General features: G+C 45.8%; 1 protein-coding gene across 6 annotated transcripts in view; it reads left to right on the forward strand.

The window, feature by feature from the left end:
* The window catches only part of PPP1R12C (protein phosphatase 1 regulatory subunit 12C), a 404850-nt gene that overhangs the window by 314572 nt on the left and 65336 nt on the right, over positions 1 to 24942 (forward strand). For 4 of the 6 annotated variants that reach the window (XM_063942836.1, XM_063942835.1, XM_063942838.1 and 1 more), the window contains one exon: positions 22183 to 22314. The exons of the other annotated variants lie outside the window; for them this stretch is intronic. In XM_063942836.1, coding sequence (XP_063798906.1) covers positions 22183 to 22314 — 132 coding nt within the window. The remainder of the gene's footprint in view (positions 1 to 22182; positions 22315 to 24942) is intronic. 6 annotated transcript variants of the gene reach the window in all.

Here is a 24942-nt window from a genome sequence, read left to right on the forward strand (position 1 = left end):
CCTGAAATTAGGATCGATAAAGGTTCAAATTTCGGCCTTATCCATTTTCTTCCAAATAGAATTGGCTTCTCTTCCTGAAGTAGAAACGTTTGTGTAGGGAGTACTGCATTTTTAGCCTCCTTTTGTACCGCCGGTGGCGCCTTGGGACCTTAACGTGGTGTTACGGTTCCTTAAGTCACATTGTTTTGAACCACTTAAGTCCGTGGTGTTGAAATATTTCACCTGGAAGGTGGTCATGTTGTTAGCCTTGGCTTCGGCTAGGCGAGTTTCGGAATTGGAGGCTTTTATCACTAAAAGCCCTATCTGATTGTCCATATGGATACAGCAAAATTGCGGACCCGTCCTTAATTCCTGCCAAAGGTGGTCTCATCCTTACATATGAACCAACCTATGGTCGTGCCTGTGGCTACGCGTGACTTGGAGGATTCAGAGTCCCTTGATGTGGTCAGGGCTTTGAAAATTTACGTGGCCAGAACGGCTAGGATCTGCAAAACAGAAGCACTGTTTGTCCTGTATACAGCCAACAAGGTTGGCGGCCCTGCTTCAAAGCAGACTATTGCTCGCTGGATGTGTAACACGATTCAGCTGGCGCATTCTACGGCGGGATTGCCGTTACCTAAATCGGTTTAGGCCCATTCCACTAGGAAGGTGGGCTCTTCTTGGGCGGCTGCCGAGGGGTCTCGGCACTACAGCTGTGCCGAGCTGCTACTTGGTCTGGGTCTCAAATACCTTTGCAAAGTTCTGTTAGTTTGATACCCTGGCTGAGGAGGACCTCCTGTTTGCTCAATTCTGTGCTGCAGAGTCATCCGCACTCTCCCGCCCGTTTGGGAGCTTTGGAATAATCCCCATGGTCCTTACGGAGTCCCAGCATCCTCGAGGACGTTAGAGAAAATACGATTTTACTTACCGGTAAATCTATTTCTCGTAGTCCGTAGAGGATGCTGGGCGCCCGTCCCAAGTGCGGACTACTTCTGCAATACTTGTATATAGTTATTGTAGTATATAGTTATTGCTTCAATAAGGGTTATGTTATTGTTGCATCGGTCCTGAACTGATGATATGTTGGTTTCATACTGTTAACTGGGTAGTTATCACAAGTTATACGGTTTGATTGGTGTGGCTGGTATGAATCTTGCCCTTGGATTAACAAAATCCTTTCCCTGTACTGTCCGTCTCCTCTGGGCACAGTTTCCCTAACTGAGGTTTGGAGGAGGGGCATAGAGGGAGGAGCCAGTGCACACCCAGAATCCAAAGCTTTCTTAAAGTGCCCATGTCTCCTGCGGAGCCCGTTTATTCCCCATGGTCCTTACGGAGTCCCAGCATCCTCTACGGACTACGAGAAATAGATTTACCGGTAAGTAAAATCTTATTTTCTTTCAGTTTCCTTCCATTGGTATAGCAGAGAAAAATAGAAAAGAAGATTACATTTGTAAATAGACTGCATATGAATCCTAGAGGACTTGCACTTATTTTTTAGGCATCCGTGATCGCGCTGAGCCAAAAAAAAGTGGGTCCAAGGGACCCCTCACTTTAAAAAATTGGGGTCCTAACTGTCCTTTTCTGGTTTCCATCAGAATGAATAGTCTTATTGATCTTATTAATTATTCAAATATAAAAACAAGGACTTGATGTGGACACTACTAAAGTGTTGGAAAGGGGTGACAATGCTGTTGGGCTGTGTACTATATAGGACACTTGCACCAAAGCTGTAACTAGACATTTTGGTGCCTCTCCTACCACACACACAGAATACAGTGCGGTCCGAAGGCACTCCGCAAAAATTTAGGGGTGTGGCCACATAATAGTACCCATTCGCATTACATCACACACATTGCGCCAGGTAGAGCACTTATACACAGTGATCATGGGTGTCAGCGAGGGAAGATGGTGCCCAAAGTCATTGCGTATGTCAGTGGGGGTGCCAAGGGGAGAAGTGGCAATGACTGACGTATTCAGGGCCGGATTAAGGCTAGTGGGGGTCCCAGGCAACAAAGGTGTGGGGGCCCCACCAATAAAACTGACTGCGCACACTGTTTCTATCATTAGAGACAGGGAGAGGGCGAGAGATTAAGACGGTGTCAGGGAGAGAAAGACAGAGGAACAAGCGAGAGAGGGGGAGTGAAAGGGTGTCTGAGAGGGAGAGAGTCAGGAAGACAGAGAGGGAGGTGGTGCGAACAGGAGAGGGTCAGGGAGGGAGACAGAGCGAGAGGGGGGAACAAGAGAGGAAAAGATGTCAGGAGGGAGAGACAGAGAGAGTCTGAAAGAGAGAGGGGGGGTAGGGGGACCAAGCGAGAGAGAGTGTCAGTGAGGTAGAGAGGGAGAGAGGCAGGAGGGAGGGAGAGAGGCAGAGTCAGGAAGGGAGTGAGGAGAGAGAGTCAGTGAGGGGTGAAAGATTAATAAAGCTGGATAAACGATACCTGTTGGGCTACAGCAACAGCAGGTAACTGATATGTACAGGCACGTCACAATGCTAGGCTCCGCCCCCTTTCCCGTGCACCTGCGAAAAGCGGCATTATATCCAAGAGGGGGCAGGGCTTACTGTAGAGACGGAGGCAGTCTCCATCTCAAAGACAAAGTCCCTCCTGTGCTGCTGGGACTCAGTCAGCCAGGGTACAGGGGGACCGGACCGGGCTCCGTGTTTTCCGGCGTATAGGGGCCCCTGGACGACAGCCCTGTCTGCCTTTCCTATAATCCAGCTCTGCATTTAGGGGGTCATTCCAAGTTGAACGCAGCTGTGCTAAATTTAGCCCAGCTACGATCAGGCACTCAGACATGCGGGGGGACGCCCAGCACAGGGCTAGTCCGCCCCGCATGTCAGTGCTGCCCCCTTTCCCCACAGATATGCAAAAGCATCGCTCAGTGGTCAGGAGTTAGTCCCAGCCAGCACTGCTCCTGTGGCCTGCCGGAAGAACCTCCTCGCTGCCCGGGTTGCAGCGGCTGCGTGTGACGTCATGCAGCCGCCGCCGCCCCCCCCCCCCCCCCCCCCAACGGTCCGGCCACGCCTGCATAGGCCGTACCGCGCCCCCTAAGCGGCGGCTTAACTCTGCCGTCCAGCCCCCTCCTGCCCAGCGACCGCCTCTGCCTCAGAGGCGATCGCTAGGCACGTCAGCCTTCGGCCGTCTGGCATGCGCCGGCGCATGTGCAGTTCCGACCCGAACGCTGCGATAAACTGCAGCGAGCATTCGGCTCGGAATGACCCCCTTAGTGCAGCAGCTCCAGTCTTCCTCCCTCCTTCTGCTCCGATGCTGCAGCGATGGCCACTGACAGGGTCAGTCCATCTGAGTCTAGTGTGACACATGTAGGTGCCTGCTCACCTTTAAAAACCCACCCCCCAGCACATACGCAGCAACCAGTTCTCACCTCTCCCCCCGCACAGCGCGCACAGTCACCGGAACTCGCCTCCCCCATCCCTGCAGCACATACAGTCACCGGTACTCACACAGCAGCACATACACGCACCTTTAAGCTGTTGGATCCCCATTAAATGCAGAGACGCACCGACTTCCGCAGCCTCCCTGGGAGTCTTGCACACTGTTCCAGGGAGCTGCGCCATCATGCCAGGACACTGTGAAGCCCCTGCACGTAACTAGGAGAGGAGCGGTAAGGCTCCACCTCCTCTATTTAAAGGCACAGGATCACTCTGATTTGCTGCTGCGGAGCGCGTCCCTGGGGACCCTCCCATTTTAGATAAGTGAGTCCCCGGACCTCAATAGCGGGTAAAATATGCGCTATAGCGCGTTTTTGCGATCACTCACTTAGAATGTGAGCATCTTGTCCATATATTGCATTTTTCTTTAGTATCCTGATATTAACATTCTGATGAGTTCATTTGGCCATCAATAGTTATTCAGTAACTGTTTGATTGCCCATCCATTGGGCAAATGACCAGGAACTGACATATTAGACACATGTCCTAGGTCTGGTAAACCCAGATTCACATTAATAACTTTGGTGGTGGACCACATACAATAAGACAGTCGGCGTCTTATTCAGGTGTAGCAGCCATTCACTCTGGTCCAATTCATTCTAGAATGTCTGCTTCAGCTATTTGGGCCAGGAGAGCCCTTTGGTTTAGATATTGGCATGCTGATGCCGAATCCCTTTCGCGAGAGAAGTTTTTATTTGGTCCGCAATTGGAAAAGAGTATTGCTGCAGTAGTAGTGGGAAAAACTATTTTCTTCTTCCTCAGCTCCTAAGTCCAAAGGTCCTACATTTGTGTCTTTTTGTCTGCAAGGTAAAGTCAGAGGCCAGCCTTCATTTTGACATCTTTACCACTTTCGTGGTGGCAGGGCATGGGGGAAAGCTAGGATGGACAAGTCAACATCCAGCTTCAGACATAGTGAGAAACCTACTTGCATGACTGGACTGTTTCCCACCCAAAGGCTCTGGAGTGGGCGGCACCTTTTATTTAGTGACAGATCTTTACAGACCACTTTTGATCTCTTGGTGGAGAGGAATGTTTCAAGATGCAGACATGAAGGGGTCATCTTCCCAGACACTTCTTCACTACAGGTCTTCCTGTGGACAAAAATAAGTGATTAGCGTTAGAAAGAACAGTACCTTGTTTCTGCACACATGGCCACACCTGTACCTGTGGATCAGAGGAGGTTGGGGTTTTATTCCAACCTCTTTTTGGTGCAAAAACCAAATTGCCTTCAGCCCCATTCTAAACCTAAAACCATTTATTGTCCACTTGAGTGACTTGGTTCATACTGAAATCACTGAGATCATTGTTAAACAGTATGGGCCAAGGGGAATACATTGTATTTCTTGATAGCATAGAGAATTGCTTACAAGTTCCAATATGGCATGGACACCAGAGCACTTACAATGTAAGGCCCTTCCTTTTGGCCTGTCCCCAGTGCCATGTGTATTCACAAAACATGTTAATAATGGCAGCGGGACTCTGATCCAAAGGGATACAGATTATCCCATACCTTGAGTTTTCTCTGGCTTATTAAATTCACAGGTCAGGCAGAATGTAGAATCCCTGGAGAAAGATGGATGGATGGATTTTGAATCTAGTGAAGTCTGTGTTCCGGTGAATAATTTTCCCTAGGAGTATTATTCTACTTAGTCCACCATAAAGTGTTCCTGCTGCAGGAGAAAGTTCCTACTTAACTTCATAATTCTCAGCAAAAAGTAGGTGGTAATCTATTTTTGCATGAGTATTAACCATGGTTTCCACATAGGGTTGGGGGCCAGATAGAGTACTGTTGGGGGACATGGCAAATTCCCATGGCAAATCGCCACCTTTTGCATTGAATTGCCGCCTATGAGAGAGATGGCTCACATTCAGCATTGGGCAGAGAAGCCAACTCCAGTAGTCTACATCCCATGCAACGAGAATTAGCAAGCAGTCTTTTTGAGTTGCCAGGTACTTCACCTAGGAGAATGGTCTCTGTATGCAGAGGTCCATCTTCAGTTGGTGGACTGATGGGGTCATCCTTAGATAGACATAATGTTATCCTGTCCATACTGTATGTCAGAAAAAAATACATTTTGTGCCAGGGCCAAGAACCCTATGGTGTATCTCACTGATGCTGTGGTATATACTGTAGTAGTTCATTGGCATCAAAATCTGATTTTAGCATTTCCTTTTTCTGTCAATGTGTTGAAAAAAGCAAGAATTATCTGCATAGCTTTGGTTTGAACAAGGAATTCTTGGTACGCAGAACTGTGCTGAAGGAACCACCTTTGCAGCTTCCTCTTCTACTAGATTTTCACAGTCAAGGTGCCATGCAACATAAAAGTATACAACACTTTGCTTTAACAGTGTGGCTGTGGAAGGCTTCATCTTGAAAGCTAAGGAGTTTTTGTAATCTGTGGCACACTTATGTCTTTAAGGAATTATCAGAGTCTGGAAAACTTACATTACTTAGTGTGGTTTTACTTTTTAAATTTAAGCTGGCTTGTTTACGGTCTATCCATCCATATGGCTTTAATGAAGGTTTATATTCTTTGAATGTTTAAGTTTTTCCCCTTTCAGTACCGGTTGATTACCCCGTATCCAAAATGATTGGGACCAGAAGTATTTTGGATATCGGATTTTTCCGTATTTTGGAATAATTGCATATCATAAAGAGATATCATGGCGATGGGACACGAGTCTAAGCACAGAATACATTTATGTTTCATATATACCCTATACACACAGCCTGAAGGTCATTTAATACAAAAGTTTTAATAACTGTGTATTAAACAAAGTTTGTGTACATTGAGCCATCAGAAAACAAAGGTTTCACTATCTCACACTCACTCAAAGAATTCCATATTTCGGAATATTTGGATATGGGATACTCAACCTGTATTATTTTGAAGGAAATTTGCATCTTTCTCCTGCAGGGTCCACAGGTTATCCACAGGATTGACACCAACTATCAAAGCTTTCGGCCACTCAGAATGCAACGTCCCAGTCCCCTATATCCCCGCCTCCTGGCTTGGGCAATTCAGTTTTTTGTTTAGTGCGGCAGGAGCTGGACCATGGTCAGTGGGCTGCTGGTTTTTAGCAGCCATAAGCTTTTTATTATTTTATTCTTATAGTCTTACTCTTTTTTTCTCTACCATCCATAAGGGATATTGGGGGAAACTAGTATGATGGGGTATAGGCGCCGTCCAAAGAAGCCAGTGCACTTTAAATTTCTTCAACTGGGTGAGCTGGCTCCTCCCCTCTATGCCTCCTCCCACAGGCAGTTTAGAAAAAGTGCCCTCTGGAGATAATGCACATCTCTGCAGCTCCAGAGTTTTATTTATTTCAATTTCTTTTAAATCTTTATTATTTTCGTTATGCTGTCTGGGCAACAGCATACCTGCACTATGGGAGTTAGGAGGGGGGGCGGTTACCGGCCTTACAAGGTGCTGAGCCGCTTCCCCCCCCCTGCAGGACCACCGTCCTGAGGGGTTGTTGCTCAGCAGGGCACTGCACCTTGGCTGTCACAGACGCAGCATGCTGCACATCCCTAACGCTGCCTGAAGGTGACATTGGTGGTGAGTACAAACCCCGTCCAATGCGCACCGTACGGAACCCCTGGGGGAAGGGGGGTGTCCCTCTAAAATCCCCCGTGTAGAACTGGCACAAAAGGGCTTGACTAGCACTTGTGTGATGTTTTAAGCTTAATAGGAGACTTTTTCCAGTATAATCTATGTATATAACTCCGGCGCCATATGAGGGGGCGGAGCTACCTCAGAGTGGGACCTGAGGCATTTTGGCGCCTTCCTCTGCTTACTGCAGCACAGACAGCACACACACAGCGCTTCCTGATCCTCAAGACACGTTGGAAATGTGGTACAGGGTGTAGCAAAGGGGGGGTCGCTTTTGTACACTATCCTGATCCTATCTAGGACAGTAATTGTTAGTGTTTACTGTGTAATAGGGAGCTGACCGTCTCACTGGGGCTGTGCAGCTCAGTGTGTGCTGGTGTCTTCTCTTCTCTGTGTCTCCTCTCACATACAGTAGGGCAGGCTTGCATTGTAACTGTCTGTTTATGTGTATGTTATTGTGCTTACTGTGAATATGGGTAAACACAAGCTGTGCAGTATATGTCACACTAGATTCTCTCCCTTATATAATGACTGTTTCCTTAGACCAATGCAGTCAATCTTCACAAATCAGTGAAGGGGGAGAGGGTCCAGAGCCCCACTGGTTAGGGTCTCTAAAAACAATTATGTCAGCTGTGTCATCCCAGCTCAATGCTAATGTGCAGAAAACTCAGCTACTGCAACAAGCTGTTGTAGATTTAGCTGCTAGGGCAGATGCACAGTCCCCCCCCCCCCCCCCCCTCTCACATTCAGGTCCCCAGAAGCGTGGTTTACCCGCTATTCTATCTGATACAGATCATGATGTACAGGATGATGGGAATGACCTGGACCCCGTTAGTGGGGATCCCGATGCTGCTCAGGGTATTGAACCCCTCATTTTGGCTTTAAGGGATGTGTTACAGCGTCCTCTAGAGGACGCTGCATCACAGCAGTCGTTTTTCTTTGTACAAAAAAAGCCTCCTGTCACTTTCCCTGATTCTACAGAGTTCGATGACCTATTCAAACAGGCCTGGAAAAATCCAGACAAAATTTTTTTGCGCACTTTCCCATTTGCTCCTGAAGGTAGAACATTTTAGGAGGAACCCCCTGGGGTGGATGTCTAAAAAAGCTGTGCTACCTGCCCCGGGCTCCTTTACCAAGGAGGATCCAGGGGATAGGAAGATTGAGACTACCCTAAAATCTATATACACACAGCCGGTATATCGCAAAGACCGGTCATTGCAGGTTGCTGGATGACCCATGCTATTCATTCTTGGGCCACTCAAATTCAGGGGGGCCCCTAGGGAGATATGCCCTTAGTTACTATGGTAACCCTCCTGAAGCACATTCAGGACACTACCCGTGTCCTCTGTGATTCTCTCAAGGAGATGGGGAACATTAATGCTCGAACTTCTGCCATGGCATTGTCGGCACGCAAGGCCTTGTTGTTGCGTCAGTGGATTGCGGACGCAGAATCCAAATGTAGTGTGGAATCCCTCCCCTTTTCGGGGGAATGGCTTTTTGGGGTCGAATTGGATACCTGGATTTCAACAGTTACGGCTGGGAAATCCACGTTTCTCCCCTCTGGGGCGACGCTCCTATCCAGGGCCGTCTGTCCAGTCCTTTCGGTCATACAGATTTCAATCTAAGGCCAGAGGTGCCTCCAATGCTGCTAGAGGCACCAGAGGCAAGTCCAGAAAACCTGCAAGCACCAGTTCTCATGAACAGTCCACCGGTTCTGCTTCCACTAAGGCCTCAGCATGACTGTGCCCGCCCACCTTGAGGTGGGAGCTTGACTGCGCCACTTCAGCCGCGTCTGGGAGACCTCCTGTCAGGATGCCTGGGTCAGAGATCTTGTTTCTCAGGGCTACAGGCTGGAGTTCGACAGTACTCCCCCTCCACGATTTTTCAAATCAAACTTACCAGCTTTGGAGGATATGCAAGTTACGTTGCAACAGGCAATCCAAAAGTTGTTTCAGTCCGGCATCATTGTTCCAGTACCACTACCGCAACGCGGCACAGGGTTTTACTCAAACCTGTTTGTGGTGCCGAAACCGTAAAGTTCGGTCAGACCCATTTTGAATCTCAAATCTTAGAATCCTTACTTGAAGGTGTTCAAGTTCAAGATGGAGTACCCGTGAGCAGTGATTGCGGGCCTGGAAGAGCAGGAATTTATGTTCTCCTTGGATATCAAGGATGCCTATCTCCATATTCCGATTTGGTCGCCTCATCAGCGTACCTGCTGTTTGCCCTCCTGGACAATCACTTCCAATTCCAGGCACTACCCTTCGGCCTGTCCACAGCCCCGAGGGTGTTCACAAACATGATGCAGAGATGATGTTCCAACTCCGGGTCCAGGGGGACAGTGTGGTCCCTTTCCTGACGATCTTCTGATAAAGGCACGATCCAGGGAGCTTTTGATGCTCTATATCGACCGCACCATCCAACTTCTTTTGGACCATGGGTGGATACTCAACTTGCAGAAGTCCCACCTGGAGCCGACTCAGAGGCTCCTGTTCCTGGGGATGTTGTTGGATACTGTGACCCAGAAGGTGTTTCTGCCAGCCAACAAGGCGAAAACACTTCAGGAGATGGTCCACATGGTGTTCCGGCCTACTTGAGTGCCCATCCATTTTTGCATAAGATTGCTGGGAAAAATGGTTGCCTCATACATATGCCAGAACATTTCAACTGGATCTCCTGAGCAAGTGGTCCCGATCGCATCTCCAGATGCTCCAGATGATTCAGATGTCACCTCAGGCCAGGATTTCCCTCCTGTGGTGGCTGCAGTCCTCCAATCTCTTGGAGGGCCAGAGTTTCGGTATTCAGGATTGGACCCTCCTCATGATCTCATGATGGATGCAAGCCTACAGGGATGGGGGAGCTGTCACTTAAGGGGTGCAGTTCCAGGGCAGGTGGTCAGCCCACGAGGCCCTCCTTCCAATCAGCATTCTTGAACTTTGGGCAATATACAGTGCTCTGCTTCAGGCCTTTCCTCTGCTCAGGAATCACGCGATCCAGGTACAGTCGGACAACGCCACGGCCAATCGTCAAGGAGGGACAAAAAGCAGAGACTGCATGCGAAAAGTGTCAAAAATACTCCTCTGGGCGGAAAGAAATGCAAGAGCAATGTCAGCAATCTTCTTTCCGGGTGTGGACAACTGTGAGGCGGACTTCCTGAGTCGTCACGATCTCCACCCGCGGGAGTGGGGGCTCCACCATCTGGTGTTCCAACAGATCGATTGGTGGGGCTGCCCACAAATAGACATGATGGCTTCTCGGCTCAACAAGAAGCTTCCCTGGTACTGCTCATGGATGCCTTGGCCGTACCGGCTGGTCTACCCATTTCCTCTGATTCCATTGATCCCAAGGGTGCTAGAGCGAATCAAGCATCAGCGTGTCCAGGCAATTCTGATTGCCCCAGATTGGCCTCGGGGAGCGTGGTACGCGTATCTTCTGGACATGGTCGTCGAAGACCCTTGGCCTCTACCATTAAGAAGAAATCTTCAACAAGGACCGTTCGTCTACCTGGACTTACGGCGACTTCGTTTGACTGCATGGAGGTTGAGCAGAACATCCTAGCTCACAAGGGCCTTTCCAAAAAGGTTATTGCTACCATGGTTCAGGCCAGGAAACCTGTGACGTCAAAACACTATCATTATATCTGGAGGAGATATGTCTCTTGGTGTGAGGAACGCATGTATCCGCCTGCAGTGTTTCACTTGGGACATTCCCTACGTTTCCTGCAGGTTGGTGTGGATAAGGGCTTACGTCTAGGTTCCATTAAGGTCCAGATCTCAGCCCCCTCCATTTTCTTCCAAAAGAAATTGACAGTGTTGCCTGAAGTTCAGACCTTCTTGCAAGGGGTACTCCACATACACCTTTTGTGCTGCCTACGGCACCCTGGGATTTGGATGTAGTGTTGGAATTCCTATTGTCCTCCTGGTTTGAACCTCTGATGACGGTAGAAGACATGTACCTCACGTGGAAGACAGCGATATTACTGGCCCTGGCTTCTGCTCAACGTGTTTCAGAATTGGGGGCCTTATCGTGTAAAAGTCCGTACTTGGCCTTTTACAAGGACAGAGCGGAGCTCCGGACTAGACAGCAGTTCCTGCCAAAGGTTGTCTCTGCGTTTCATCTGAATCAACCTATTGTGGCTCCGTCCAGTTCTGTCACTTCTGCTCCTCCGGAGGCATTTGATGCTGTGCGTGCCTTGAAGATTTATGTCAAGCGTACAGCTCGGGTCAGAAAGACTGATTCCTTGTTCGTGCTGTGTGATGCGCAGAAGTATGGTTGTCCTGCTTCAAAGCAGTCCATTGCTCGTTGGATTAGGCTTACTGTCCAACAGGCCTATGTGTTTGCAGCCTTACCTGTTCCTAAGTCTCTAAAGGCCCACTCTACTAGATCAATGGGCTCCTTCCTGGATGGCTGCCCGTGGAGTCTCAGCCTTGCAACTATGCCGAGCTGCTACCTGGTCGGGAAAGAACACTTTTGTGATGTTCTACAAATTTGATACCCTAGCCAAAGAGGATACCCAATTTGGGCAGGCGGTGCTGCAGCAATCATCGCACGTTCTCGCCCATTCTGGAAGCTTTGGGACATCCCCCATCGTACTAGTTTCACCCAATACCCCTTATACCTCAGTGCGTGGACTTTTCTGCAGGTTCTTGTTCTATACAGTAGTTACCTGTTAAGCTGTTGCTTTTGTTACCAGCCCATTGCTGGTTGTTGTATGTTAGTGGTGTGCTGGTGTGTAAATCTCACCACCCTTTCTGTTATCATGTTCCTTCTCTCGTATATATGTCCTTTCTCCTTCAGGCACGTTTTTACCTATAACTGCCTGTGGGAGGGGGCATAGAGGGGAGGAGCCAGCACACCCAATTGAAGAAATTTTAAAGTGCACTTGCTCCTTTGGACCCCGTCTATACACCATCGTACTAGTTTCCCCAAATATCCCTTATGGACTACGAGAAAAGGATTTACCGGTAGGTATTAAAATCCTATTTATTTATTTTTTTTGAGCGATCTTTCCAAAAAGCGTCTTATACATACCTTAGAGTTGCTCCAACAACTCCCCGCCGGGTCGCGACAATGCTTACCCACATATACAGTGCTGTTTCGGCGGGCGTCTGTGTAGGATGTACTAACAAGTCCAGCAGATGTTACCAGGCTGTGGCCGGAGCATGGGGAGAAGGTAAGGTATCGGTTCTGCTTAGCAGGGGAAATGTGAGACACAGCCGCAGTGTTTCGGGAGGAGACTACCAAACAGTCGCTGACGTGGCTGCCACCTCGAGTGCACCAGTGCTAGGCCTCAGGGATCACAGGCTCCAGGGGGGGTAGTATGAGACCGCGATCCCTGGGGTTGATGTCAGCAGTGGGGAGTAAGACGCTCCCCTGGTCGCCTCTCCCCCGGTTCATGACCAGTTTCTTCCGAGTTTCCTGCCATGAACTGATTTTTCACTTCCGTATGAGGCACTATGTATCTAAAAGGACCCAGTCGCAGCATAGGCGACTGTATGACTGGTGCGTCAGTGGTCACTTGGGCATTTGTGTTAACTGTAGGTTCACGGGCAGTTGTGTACACTAATAGCATCTGGATCCACTCAGCGTTCACTAACATTTTGATCGATCCTGGAAGCGTGGGGGAAGTCTCCCTGTATCCCACTCTCCTGAGCTGGGTGATAAAGCACTAAGTCTGTATCTACCATTGCGTACGAATAGTTGGATAAGTGCCTGATGCATATGATTCTGTAAACGATTGAACCTGTTTCTTTCGCTGTGCGACTGAATTTGTTTAAAGTCCTTTATAAGGTAATGTAGTAATAGGTTTCTCCTACATACTTGAAATGTATCTGTAGTTGAATATATGCTCATATTGCTTATTATACTAATGTATACTGTAATATACCTGTGACTGATTGCTAGTGTGATTGCTAACTTCACTATTTTCTGTCCGTTTCTGTGTTCCGATCCTTAATGCTGGTGCAAAGCAGGGAGGTATTAGATTGTATGTTACTTTAACAAGTTTTAAAGTGATTTCAGTCACAATTTGTGTAGTTAACACTAATGGAACCCCCATGGGCTACGTTTGCACAGACATTATCTTTATAGCTGAGCGGATAATGCCAGCTCCTACTGTATACCAGGTATAGGTTACCCTATTAACCCTTACATGCAACATTCCACCTGGAGTTTATCACATCCAGTACAAGAATCTGCAGCCTTTCAACAAAAACAGGCTGAAAGGCAGATGGAAAGTAAATCTCATAGACATGAAACAACATCTTCACAGTCTACACATGTTTCAGATGGGGACTTGTCGGAGGATGAGGACTTATCGCACTCCAGGTCTGCATACAGGGATGAGGATGAAGGTCTTAGCTCAGTGGACATACCTGGGCTAATTAGAGCTATGAAAGCCATTCTATCCTTAGAGGAAGCAGCAGAGCCTTTGATAAAACCTAAGGCACCTGTGTTTAAATGTCCCAAAACAAGACTGAATTTCCTGGGTCAGAACAGCTGACGAAAATTATGCAAGAAGCTTGGGTAACACCCAGTAATAAGTTTAGAATTCCAAAGAAATGGATTTCCTATTATCCTCTTCCGGCTGGGGACTGTTTAAAAGGGAGGTGGCTCCCAAAGTAGATACGCATATGTAATTCGATTGGTACGAAAATCTACATTACCTTTGCCTTAAACGTCATTAAATGATGTCACGGATAGAAAAATAGATGGTTTTATAAAAACCATTTTCTCCTTGTCTGGTGCTATCATGAGACCAGCCATGGCTTCAGCCTGGATGGCAAAAGCAGTGGCAGCCTGGGCTGATGCATTGGATGATCATCTTTCATTGGCATCTAGAGAGCAAAAATCCCATATTGCACTTATCAAACAGGTGGCTATTTTTATGGAAGAAGCAGCCTTGAGTATGGTTACAGTTGCCTCTCAGGCATCAGCCTCAGCAGTAGCAGCTCATAGAGTGGTTTGGCTACGTACATGGAAAGTTGACTCAGTATCCAAGAAGGTTCTGGAGTCTTTGCCTTTTACTGGAGATATTCTTTTTGGTAGAGAATTAAACAGTATTTTGGAGTCAGAAGCAGACTCTACTAAAGTAAAGTTTCCTTCCACACACAAATCCAAGTCTAGATTTCCAGCTTTTAGGCCCTTTGGGACTCTAGGAAAAGCAAAAGGAAAGGGTTATGGCAAACAGTCTCATTCTGACAAGTCTGGTAAGACAAAAAAGCATTGGGCTACCGGAGGGCCGGCTTCCAAGTCAGAAGATAGGCCATCAGCCTGATGGCGCGGGGCCCCCACCTGGGGACCCCAGGGTGGGAGGCCGACTTCTTCATTTTGCACAGATCTGGCAGCAGTCTACCACAGATGTTTGGGTGCAAGAAGTGGTATCTCACGGGTTTGTGTTTGCTTTCAAGAAACAGCCTCCTGAAAGGTTTTTTTGTATTAGCCCGTCTTCAATGGAAACGAAGGCCAGGCCTTTGCAAGAGGCAGTTCAGAAGTTGCTTCAGTCAGGAGTGATCATTCCGGTTCCTCCTTCACAATGAGGACAAGGGTTTTATTCCAACCTGTTTCTAGTCCAGAAGCCAAATGCGTCGTTACTGCCCATACTCAATCTCAAAGTGCTGAACAAGTACATTTGGATGCATTTGTTTCATATGGAGATTTTACGTTCCATCATTTTGGCCATGGAGCCAGAGGATTTTGTTATCTCTGGATATCCAGGATGCTTACCTGCATGTTCCTATAGCACTGTCCCATCAGCGCTATCTGAGGTTTGCTATCCTCCAGCAACATTTTCAGTTTCAGGCCCTACCATTTGGACTGGCCACAGCTCCCAGAGTTTATTATGGTGGTAATGGCAGCTTATCTCCGTCATCAGGGGATAAGGATTTTTCCATACCTCGACGATTTATTAATCCTGGCACAATCTCAGGAATTGCTTCAGTGTCATCTGCAACAGACAATTGCTTGTTTGCAGAGACACTGTTGTCTCATAAATTGGGCAAAGTCGTCCCTGGTTCCGTCACAACGGATGACTTACTTGGGGGCTGTGTTGTATTTGGGTCTTCAGAGTAATTTTATCTCTGAACAAAATATCCAAAATTCAGTCAAGGATTCAGGAGCTGCTACATAGTCAAAGGCTATCCATTCATGCAGCAATGCGTGTGATGGGATTGATGGTGTCGACATTCGACTTGGTGGAGTATGCTCCGTTTCACTCGAGGCCTCTGCAACGTCTGATCCTTTCCAAATGGAATGGTTTTCATCAAAAATAAAAACGCAGACTATGGCCCTTCCTCTGGAAGTAAGGAGGTCATTAGCCTGATGGCTACAGACATCCCATCTGGACAAAGGGAGACCCTTTTGGATATCAGATTGGGAAATTCTGACAACAGATGCCAGTCTTCAGGCTGGGGAGCAGTGTCAGGAAAAAGTTGCTTCCTAGGACAGTGGACCAAGGAAGAAAGTTGCCTGCCAATAAATATATTGGAACTTTGGGCCATTTTAGGCAAAGGACATTCTGCAGGGGAAACCAGTTCAAATTCGCTCGGACAATGCAACAGCAGTAGCGTACCTCAATCATCAAAGAGGAACTCACAGCAAAAAAGCAATGAAGGAGGTAAGCCACAGGTTAAGGTGGGCAGAACTTCATCATCCCAGCCTTGTCCTCAATGTTTTATTCCGGGAGTCCTAAACTGAGAAGCGGATTTTCTCGACACGCCATTCATGCAAATGAGCTTTACACCTTGGTCTTCCAGACTCTGGTTGACAAATGGGGGTTACCGGAGTTGGATCTCATGGTGTCCCATCAAAACAATAAAGTCCCTGCATACAGGTCAAGAACAAAGGATCCCAGAGCGACCTTTGTGGATGCCCTGTCAGTGGGATGGGAGTTTCGTCTGGCCTATGTGTTTTCACCGATCGCTCTATTGCACAGGGTGATGCGAAAGGTAAAACAAGGAAAGGGCGCTGTGATACTAATAGCTACAGTTTGGCCCAGAAGACATTGGTACACAGATCTGCAGAGGCTGTCGATGGATGCTCCATTTCTACTCCCTCAACGTCCAGATCTACTGTCACTGGGTCCTTGCTATTACAAGCACCTGGGTCGACTGTTTGATGGCGTGGCTCTTGAGACTTCCATTCTGAAAGCAAGAGGATTCTAACAACAGGTTATTCAAACAGTGCTCAGAGCAAGGAATCTATCCTCAGCTCGCATTTATTACAGAATATGGCAAGCCTATATTCAGTGGTGCAGTGACCGGAAATTTGACCTTTAGAGTTTCCAGAGTCCTAGCATTTCTTCAGGCAGGAATGGACAGTGGTCTACGGGTGACTTCCTTGAGAGTGCAGGTGTCCGCATTGACTGTATGGTTCCAAAAGAAAATTGCTAACCTACAAGATGTTCATACTTTCTTTCACGTAATGCTTCACATCCAACCTCTTTTGTTCCTCCTGCAGTGCCTTGGGATTTAAGTTTAGTCCTAAAGGTGCTTCGAGTTGCTCCATTTGAACCACTGAAACAAGTGGATCTTAAATGGTTGACAGCTAAAGCTCTCTTTCTACTGGCTATTGCTTCAGCTAGAAGAGTTTCAGATTTAGGGGCATTATTATGTCGCCCTCCTTTTCTGATTTTTCATCCAGATAGAGTGGTTCTTAGAACCAAATTTGGTTATTTTCCTACGGTGGTGTCTAAATTTCACCTTAACGAAGAAATTGTTGTCCTGGCCTTCCAAGGGCCGGACCTTTCTGCAGGAGATGCATCATTGGACGTAGTCCATGCATTAAGGATCTACATGGCTCATACCAGTGCCATCAGAAAGACAGACACACTCTTTGTTCTCTACAGATTTCACGAGAGGATTGCTTGCTGACAGGCGAAGTGGCTTCGGATGACTATTTCAGAAGCATATTCTCATGCTGATCTCCCTGTTCCAGCTAATGACTCTGCTCACTCTACTCGTGAGGTAGGTCCGTCATGGGCAGCACAACGTGGTGTTTCAGCTGAACAGATATGTAAAGCAGCCACATGGTCTTCCATTAACACATTCATTAGACATTATGCCTTTGATACCTTTGCCTCTCAGGACCCTTAATTCGGGCGAAGGATTCTCCTGTCCAATCAGGAGCGTCCCCACCACTAAATTTGCTTTGGGACATCCCAATGTTTATCCTGTGGATAACCTGTGGACCCTGCAGGAGAAATAATAGTTATAGTAAACTTACCATTGATAACTCTATTTCTCCTAAGTCCACAGTATACACAGGGATCGCACCTGGTTTGAGGATCCTTGCATCTACTAACCTGTTCCTACTCGTACGGAAGGGTGTGCATGTGTGTTCTTCTCGCCTGATTAGGGCTCTCTATGATGCTGCTGCCTTGAGTTTTGGAAAACAACTGAATTGCCTGAGGCGGGGATATAGGGGACTGGTCTATTGCATTCTGGGAGTCCGAAAGCTTTGATCGTTGGTGCCATTCACTACCTCCTATCCAAATGTTTATCCTGTGGATACTGTGGACCTAAGAGAAATAGTTATCAACGGTAAGTTTACCATAACTATTAGGCGAGTGGGATGATCTTCAGTTTTTAGATATAGTTAGGGCTCTGAAAATTTTACTGACGATGTCTTTGGTGGGCAGTCAGTTAGGCGCAAGGTTATCTTTTTTCCCGCAATAACAAAACTCGCTTACCTTGCGCCCATTTTCGGATTACTGTGGGTATGTGCATGCGGGGTCTTTAGTTGTGAAAACCTTGTGATGCAAGAAAAAGAACTATACTTGCCGGTCCTGTGATCTCCGCGGCTCACGGTGGTCTCCCCTCCGTCTTTGCTCTTGCCAGGGTGCTGCTGTCAGGGGAGGCGGCTACTGGGAAACGTAGTTCTCCCAGCTGCTGCTGCGGGAGGGGGGGTGTAACAAAATGGTGGGGTGTGGGGGTGACATACACACAAATGCACATTCTCACATATACTTACACATACTTAAACACACAGCTGCTGAAGGAGTCCAAATCCCGACGCTGGATGAAGAAGCAGGGAGTAGTTAATGACTAATTATATTATATTCTGTTTCAATGAATGATTAGCTTTGCAGGGCTCATTCTTCCACGCACACGTTTGCAAAATGTTACCATTACTATTTTGCAGGGTTGAAAAAGAAGTTGTTTTTTGGGGGGGTTTTTTAATTATAGATTTCATGGAACAAAAATGTGAATAGTGTATTAGAAACCTCGATCAACCATGTTTTAATGCTTTCTATCTTTAATAACTTTATTAAGCTTTGATTTATTTTACATATTTCATTAAAACCATTTTTTTACAGCTTATTATTCCTGTTACATCTGAATATATTTAGATAGACTAAACATATTAATACATACAAAGTACACTCATAGATGAAATTTAAAAGAAGCACAACAAGTTCATGTTAAGCATTAGTCTTCTTATAATTGAATAAATCTGAATAGTAATACAAAGTGGAAAATGCAACAGCACTTTTCAGAGAAACACACGCACACAAAAAGGAGGAGTTAAGCATAAGCACTGGGCATGTCACTGGCATTAAACATTTTGAATAAAAACACCATTTTTTTTATTTTTTTAGTGTAATAGGCTTTTTTTAATAAGTCATGGTGCCATGCCTATACAGCATAATAAAAAAACAGAGTGGTGGTTGTTATAAAAATAAAATAAATAATTTGGTTTAAACCAAGGTGGGTAAAACAAGCCAACACTGCTATTTTGACACCTTTGCTTCCAGAAAGTTTTGAACGAAAGGTTTTGTGCGCAGCACAAGAGGGTACGGTTCCTAGATGACAGCTTTGGTATGTCCCTGTTGTCTCAGGTGCCCCACACCCTTCATTGGTAGGAAGCGAGAGCAGGATTTTTGTACTTACTATTACAGGTTGAGTATCCCATATCCATATATTCCGAAATACGGAATATTCCGAAATACAGACTTTTTTGAGTGAGAGTGAGATAGTGAAACCTTTGTTTTTTGATGGCTCAATGTACACAAACTTTGTTTAATACACAAAGTTATTAATAATATTGTGTTAAATGACCTTCAGGCTGTGTGTATAAGGTGTATATGAAACATAAATGAATTATGTGTATGTACACACACTTTGTTTAATGCACAAAGTTATAAAAAATATTGGCTAAAATTACCTTCAGGCTGTGTGTATAAGGTATATATGAAACATAAATGCATTCTGTGCTTAGATTTAGGTCCCATCACCATGATATCTCATTATGGTATCTAATTATTCCAAAATATGGAAAAATCTGATATCCAAATTACCTCTGGTCCCAAGCATTTTGGATAAGGGATACTCAACCTGTAAATCCTTTTCTTGGATTTCCATGGTGGACACTGGATGGCCTCCCTTGTGCATTTACTTATTACCAGTTCTTTATATAGCGCACACACTTATGAGCGATTCTCCAGAAAGTGAACATAAAGTACCAAAAATAAAGTTTCCCTAACCAGAAGTTTGTTTATATTTATTAAATATACACATTCCAAAGTATAAGAAACTACTTCAATTTACCTGTAAGCTGCATTTTAGATTTAGGTTTTTCATTACACCAATGTAGAAGTTCCAAATCAGAAAAAACAATTTCCAATTATAACAACATTTTCAAAGCCCACTGTTCTGTAAATTGTAACTGTTTGGAAGTACCTTTTCTTTGTTAACTCTACCCAGTATGCGGTATTTTCAAATAAATTGTGAAGTCTGTCATATAGCTTAAATATGCACAGAAATATTAACATGTAAATATGCGAAGCAGCTCCGTCCCGTGCATCACTGTAAAAGGCAACATTTTCATACTGTACTAATAATCATCACAAAAACAAAACCACCACAGCTCATCTTTGTAGTCTGGATAGGTAACTATAAAATCCATGAACAAATTAAGATAATTGTTTTTATTTGCTGTAAAATGGATAAAACTTAGAGTCTTGTGCATCACACAAATCAAACTAAATCTGGGATGTAGTAACTCTCTTGCATTCGCAACTTCTGGAGGCTGTATCTTTTTTAAAATGTCCTGGGCAGTGGTACAAGTAGAATTTTTTTTTTTTAGTTATACCGACTTTGACGAAAAATGGGTGTGGTCACGTGTCATGATGGCGCATGACCACATGACACTAGGAGGAGTGGCTACATTACACTAGGGGTGTGGCCGCACAGCATGGTTCCTTTTCTTTGCACTCTGGAGGCAAGGCTAGAAATATATAGTACTGCCTCTCGTATAATAGAAATATACAGTGGGGATTGAAAGTTTGGGCACCCCAGGCAAAAATTAATTTTAATGTGCAAAAAGCCAAGGAAAGATTGAAAATCTCCAAAAGGCATCAAATTACAGATTAGACATTCTTATAACATGTCAAAAAAAGTTTGATTTTATTTCCATTATTTACACTTTCAAAAGAACAGAAAACAAAAAATGGCGTCTGCAAAAGTTTGGGCACCCTGCACAGTTAATACCTTGTACTGCCCCCTTTGGCAAGTATCACAGCTTGTAAACACTTTTTGTAGCCAGCCAAGAGTCTTTCAATTCTTGTTTGAGGTATCTTCGCCCATTCTTCCTTACAAAAGTCTTCCAGTTCTTTGAGATTCCTGGGCTGTCTGTGACGCACTGCTCTTTTAAGGTCTATCCATAGATTTTCAATTACGTTGAGGTCAGGAGATTGTGAAGGCCATGGCAAAACCTACAGTTTACGAACCTTGATGTAATCCACTGTGATTTTCCTGGAATACTTGTTGCATTTTTCCAGATCTCATCATTACGTGGAATGTCTTTTTCAATAATGTTTAAGACTCTTGTGGCTGGCATCAATGACTTTACAAGTTCTGCAAAATCGTAGGCAGATCGCACAATAGCTTTTTGCTCTGTTTGCCTCACAATTAATTTGGATCTTCCTCCTATGCCATAAACCATACCCTTGCCATGTGAGGTGGCAAAATACTTCCAGTGAAACACCTTGCTGTATTTTTCACAGCGTTCTATCAAAAATAAAACCATATATCTGTTCTTAAACTCTAAAATCGGTTCATCTGTCCAAATCACTTTGAAGTTCTTATTTTCTTCAGAGCTTGGATGAATATTGTCATAAATTGTCTGGATAAAATATCTAACTGTATTTTTCTCCATTTCTTTAGTGCTAAAACAAATTCGAAAAGTCTGACAAGTCCGGTGGCACATAGCAGCAGTGAATAATGTCACACTGCTTCTAGACCAAAGTGCAGAGAGGAGAAGGAAGAGAATGGCCCCTCTTCCCCCTCCAGCAAGACGCCCGGACCGCTGTCAATCTCCGTATTCAGGGCAGGCAGCGGCTACATTGAGTTCTGGCAGTGGGCAGCACAGTGGCATACAGTGAGTCAGTGTGACAATGAGTATTGCTGGTGTCTGTGGGCCCCTTTCCAGCGTCATGCATCGGTGTAATGCACCAGCGCAAGTTCCGCCACTGTCCAAAATGCTATAACCCGCTTTCAAAACAGGAAAACACATAATCATTCACACAAGTCCCTTGCATCACTTCCAGCTGTCCCATGCATCACAAGGTTTAAAAAGTCATAACATTTCACAGTTGTTTAATTTCTACCAAAGCCATCTCTGAAGTATATTTAAATAAAAAGCATTTTACAAGCATGTACCCTTTCACACTTAACAATTATTCTTTACATTCTGTTAAGGTAGAAAATATTTTCTATGAGTCGCGTGCGTCACACGCTTTTACATTTTTTATTTTTTATTTTCCCTTTAAGCTGGTCTGTTAAGAAATTGTTATATGAAAACTTAATTGCTTAGTATCAATGCCTTACCCTATAACTTAAGGCCCACTAAAATCTTGGTATTCTTGGAGAAGTATGTTTGAATTTGTGTAGCTGTCCCGTGCATCTCCAGGAGAATCACACTTATGTAGTAAGTGCCCAGCTCCTTGCGCCACAACCTGTCCTCCATGGAATTCAGCAGAAAGGATTCATCCATAAGTACAAAAATTCTGTTTATTAAAAAGGAAAAAAATATATTGTGGAAGCCAAATTGAAATTAACATTTAATATGCTTTAGAAACTTCTATTGATAGTCATTTATTGTATGTAATGGTCAGTATTGGTTACACAGTTGTTCTCTATTTAGCGGTCTCTGAAATCAGACATTTGGGCATTAATGGAGAAGTGGAAGAGCAATGTAGCTGGAGCCGCAGTGAGCAGTGGAACAGCTGCATTAAGCATACCGTTCTCCAGTCAGCAGGAAGCAAGCTCAGCAGTGGTAGGGTTTATTAAATAGCTAGTATTAGTATAGTGGTATTAGTAGTTACCTGTGTGACAGCATCTTTAGTATGAAGCCTGCTTTTAGAATGGCAAATCTATTTGTGTGCTGTAGTTGATCTGGTGAGTTATTGTACCCCTATTCACAGAAGTGCTCTGTGCCTTCCCTACTTTCCTTCTTCAGTGTACTGGTTACCTACAGAGTGGATGCAGCCTTTTTGTAGGCTAAACCAATATTTGAGAATGAAGTCTATCCATTCACAAAGAACTTGTGATAAAGTGCCTCCTACCTCAGTAATGCTCAGATGACTGGTTAAGTATGCATGTGTAGGCCAGTGTGGATGTATTTATTTATATTCAGCTCCCACCAACATAAACTCCTCACGATATTCATTCGTATTTTAAGAATGGTAAATAGGCCTGTACATAAATTGCATTATTTTCATTTATTTCTCTGACGTCCTAGTGGATGCTGGGGACTCTGTAAGGACCATGGGGAATAGACAGGCTCCGCAGGAGACTGGGCACTCTAAAGAAAGATTTAGTACTATCTGGTGTGCACTGGCTCCTCCCTCTATGCCCCTCCTCCAAACCTCTGTTAGAATATGTGCCCGGACAGAGCTTGGGTGCTTTTAGTGAGCTCTCCTGAGCTTGCTAATAAGAAAGTATTTTAGTTAGGTTTTTTTATTTTCAGAGAGCTTCTGCTGGCAACAGACTCTCTGCTACGTGGGACTGAGGGGAGAGAAGCAAACCTACTAACTGCGGCTAGGTTGCGCTTCTTAGGCTACTGGACACCATTAGCTCCAGAGGGATCGAACACAGGACCCGACCTTGTCGTCCGTTCCCGGAGCCGCGCCGCCGTCCCCCTCGCATAGCCAGAAGACAGAAGCCGGCAGAAGCGGAGAAGACATCGAAATCGGCGGCAGAAGACTCCTGTCTTCACATGAGGTAGCGCACAGCACTGCAGCTGTGCGCCATTGCGCCCACACTAACCCACACACTCCGGTCACTGTAGGGCGCAGGGGGGGGGGGGGCGCCCTGGGCAGCAATTGATACCTCCTGGCGAAAGCTGCATATAGACAGTGGGACACTGTTATATGTATGAGCCCCCGCCATTTATTTTACAAAAAATCGCGGGACAGAAGCCCGCCGCTGAAGGGGCGGGCCTTCTTCCTCAGCACTCACCAGCGCCATTTTCCTTCCACAGCTCCGTTGAGAGGAAGCTCCCCAGGCTCTCCCCTGCAGAATCACGGTAGAAGGGTAAAAAAGAGAGGGGGGGCACATAAATTTAGGCGCATTAATCATAATACAGCAGCTACTGGGTAAACACTAAGTTACTGTGTAATCCCTGGGTTATATAGCGCTGGGGTGTGTGCTGGCATACTCTCTCTCTGTCTCTCCAAAAGGCCTTGTGGGGGTCCTGTCCTCATTTAGAGCTTCCCCTGTGTGTGTGGTGTGTCGGTACGCGTGTGTCGACATGTTTGACGAAGAGGGCTATGTGGAGGCAGAGCAAGTGCAGTTGACTGACGTGTCGCCGCCGACGGTGCCGACACCTGATTGGATGGATATGTGTAAGGTGTTAAATGATAATGTAAACTCCTTACATAAAAGGTTGGATAAAGCTGATACCTCGGGCCAGTCAGGGTCTCAACCCATGCCTGATCCTTCAGCGCAGAGGCCCTCTGGGTCTCAAAAGCGCCCACTATCCAAAATGGTTGACACAGATGTCGACAAGGATTCTGACTCCAGTGTCGATGACAATGATGCAAAATTGCAACCGAAAATTACAAAAGCTATACGTTACATGATTATAGCGATGAAAGATGTTTTACACATATCAGAGGTAAACCCTGTCCCTGACAAGAGGGTTTATATGTATGGGGAGAAAAAGCAAGAGGTGACTTTTCCCCCTTCACATGAGTTGAATGAGTTATGTGAAAGAGCGTGGGATTCCCCCGATAAGAAAGTCCTGATTTCCAAAAGGTTACTTATGGCGTACCCTTTCCCGCCAGAGGACAGGGTGCGCTGGGAATCCTCCCCTAGGGTAGATAAAGCTCTCACACGCTTATCTAAGAAGGTGGCCCTGCCGTCGCAGGATACGGCCACCCTAAAGGATCCTGCAGATAGAAAGCAGGAAAGTATCCTGAAATCTGTTTATACACATTCAGGTACTCTACTTAGGCCGGCAATTGCGTCGGCATGGATGTGTAGTGCTGTAGCAGCGTGGACAGATAATCTGTCTGAGGAAATGGATACCTTGGACAGGGATACCATTATGCTGACCCTGGGGCATATAAAAGACCCTGTCCTATATATGAGGGATGCCCAGAGGGACATTTGCCTACTGGGATCTAGAATTAATGCAATGTCAATTTCTGCCAGGAGGGTCCTGTGGACTCGGCAGTGGACAGGTGATGCTGACTCCAAAAAACACATGGAGGTGTTACCTTACAAGGGTGAGGAATTGTTTGGGGACGGTCTCTCGGACCTGGTTTCCACAGCTACTGCTGGGAAGTCAAACTTTTTGCCATATATTCCCTCACAACCTAAGAAAGCACCGTATTACCAAATGCAGTCCTTTCGCGCACAAAGAAGCAAGAAGGTCAGAGGTGTTTCCTTTCTTGCTAGA

Source organism: Pseudophryne corroboree, chromosome 10 (genome assembly GCF_028390025.1).
Source record: "Pseudophryne corroboree isolate aPseCor3 chromosome 10, aPseCor3.hap2, whole genome shotgun sequence".
Classification (NCBI taxonomy): domain Eukaryota; kingdom Metazoa; phylum Chordata; class Amphibia; order Anura; family Myobatrachidae; genus Pseudophryne; species Pseudophryne corroboree.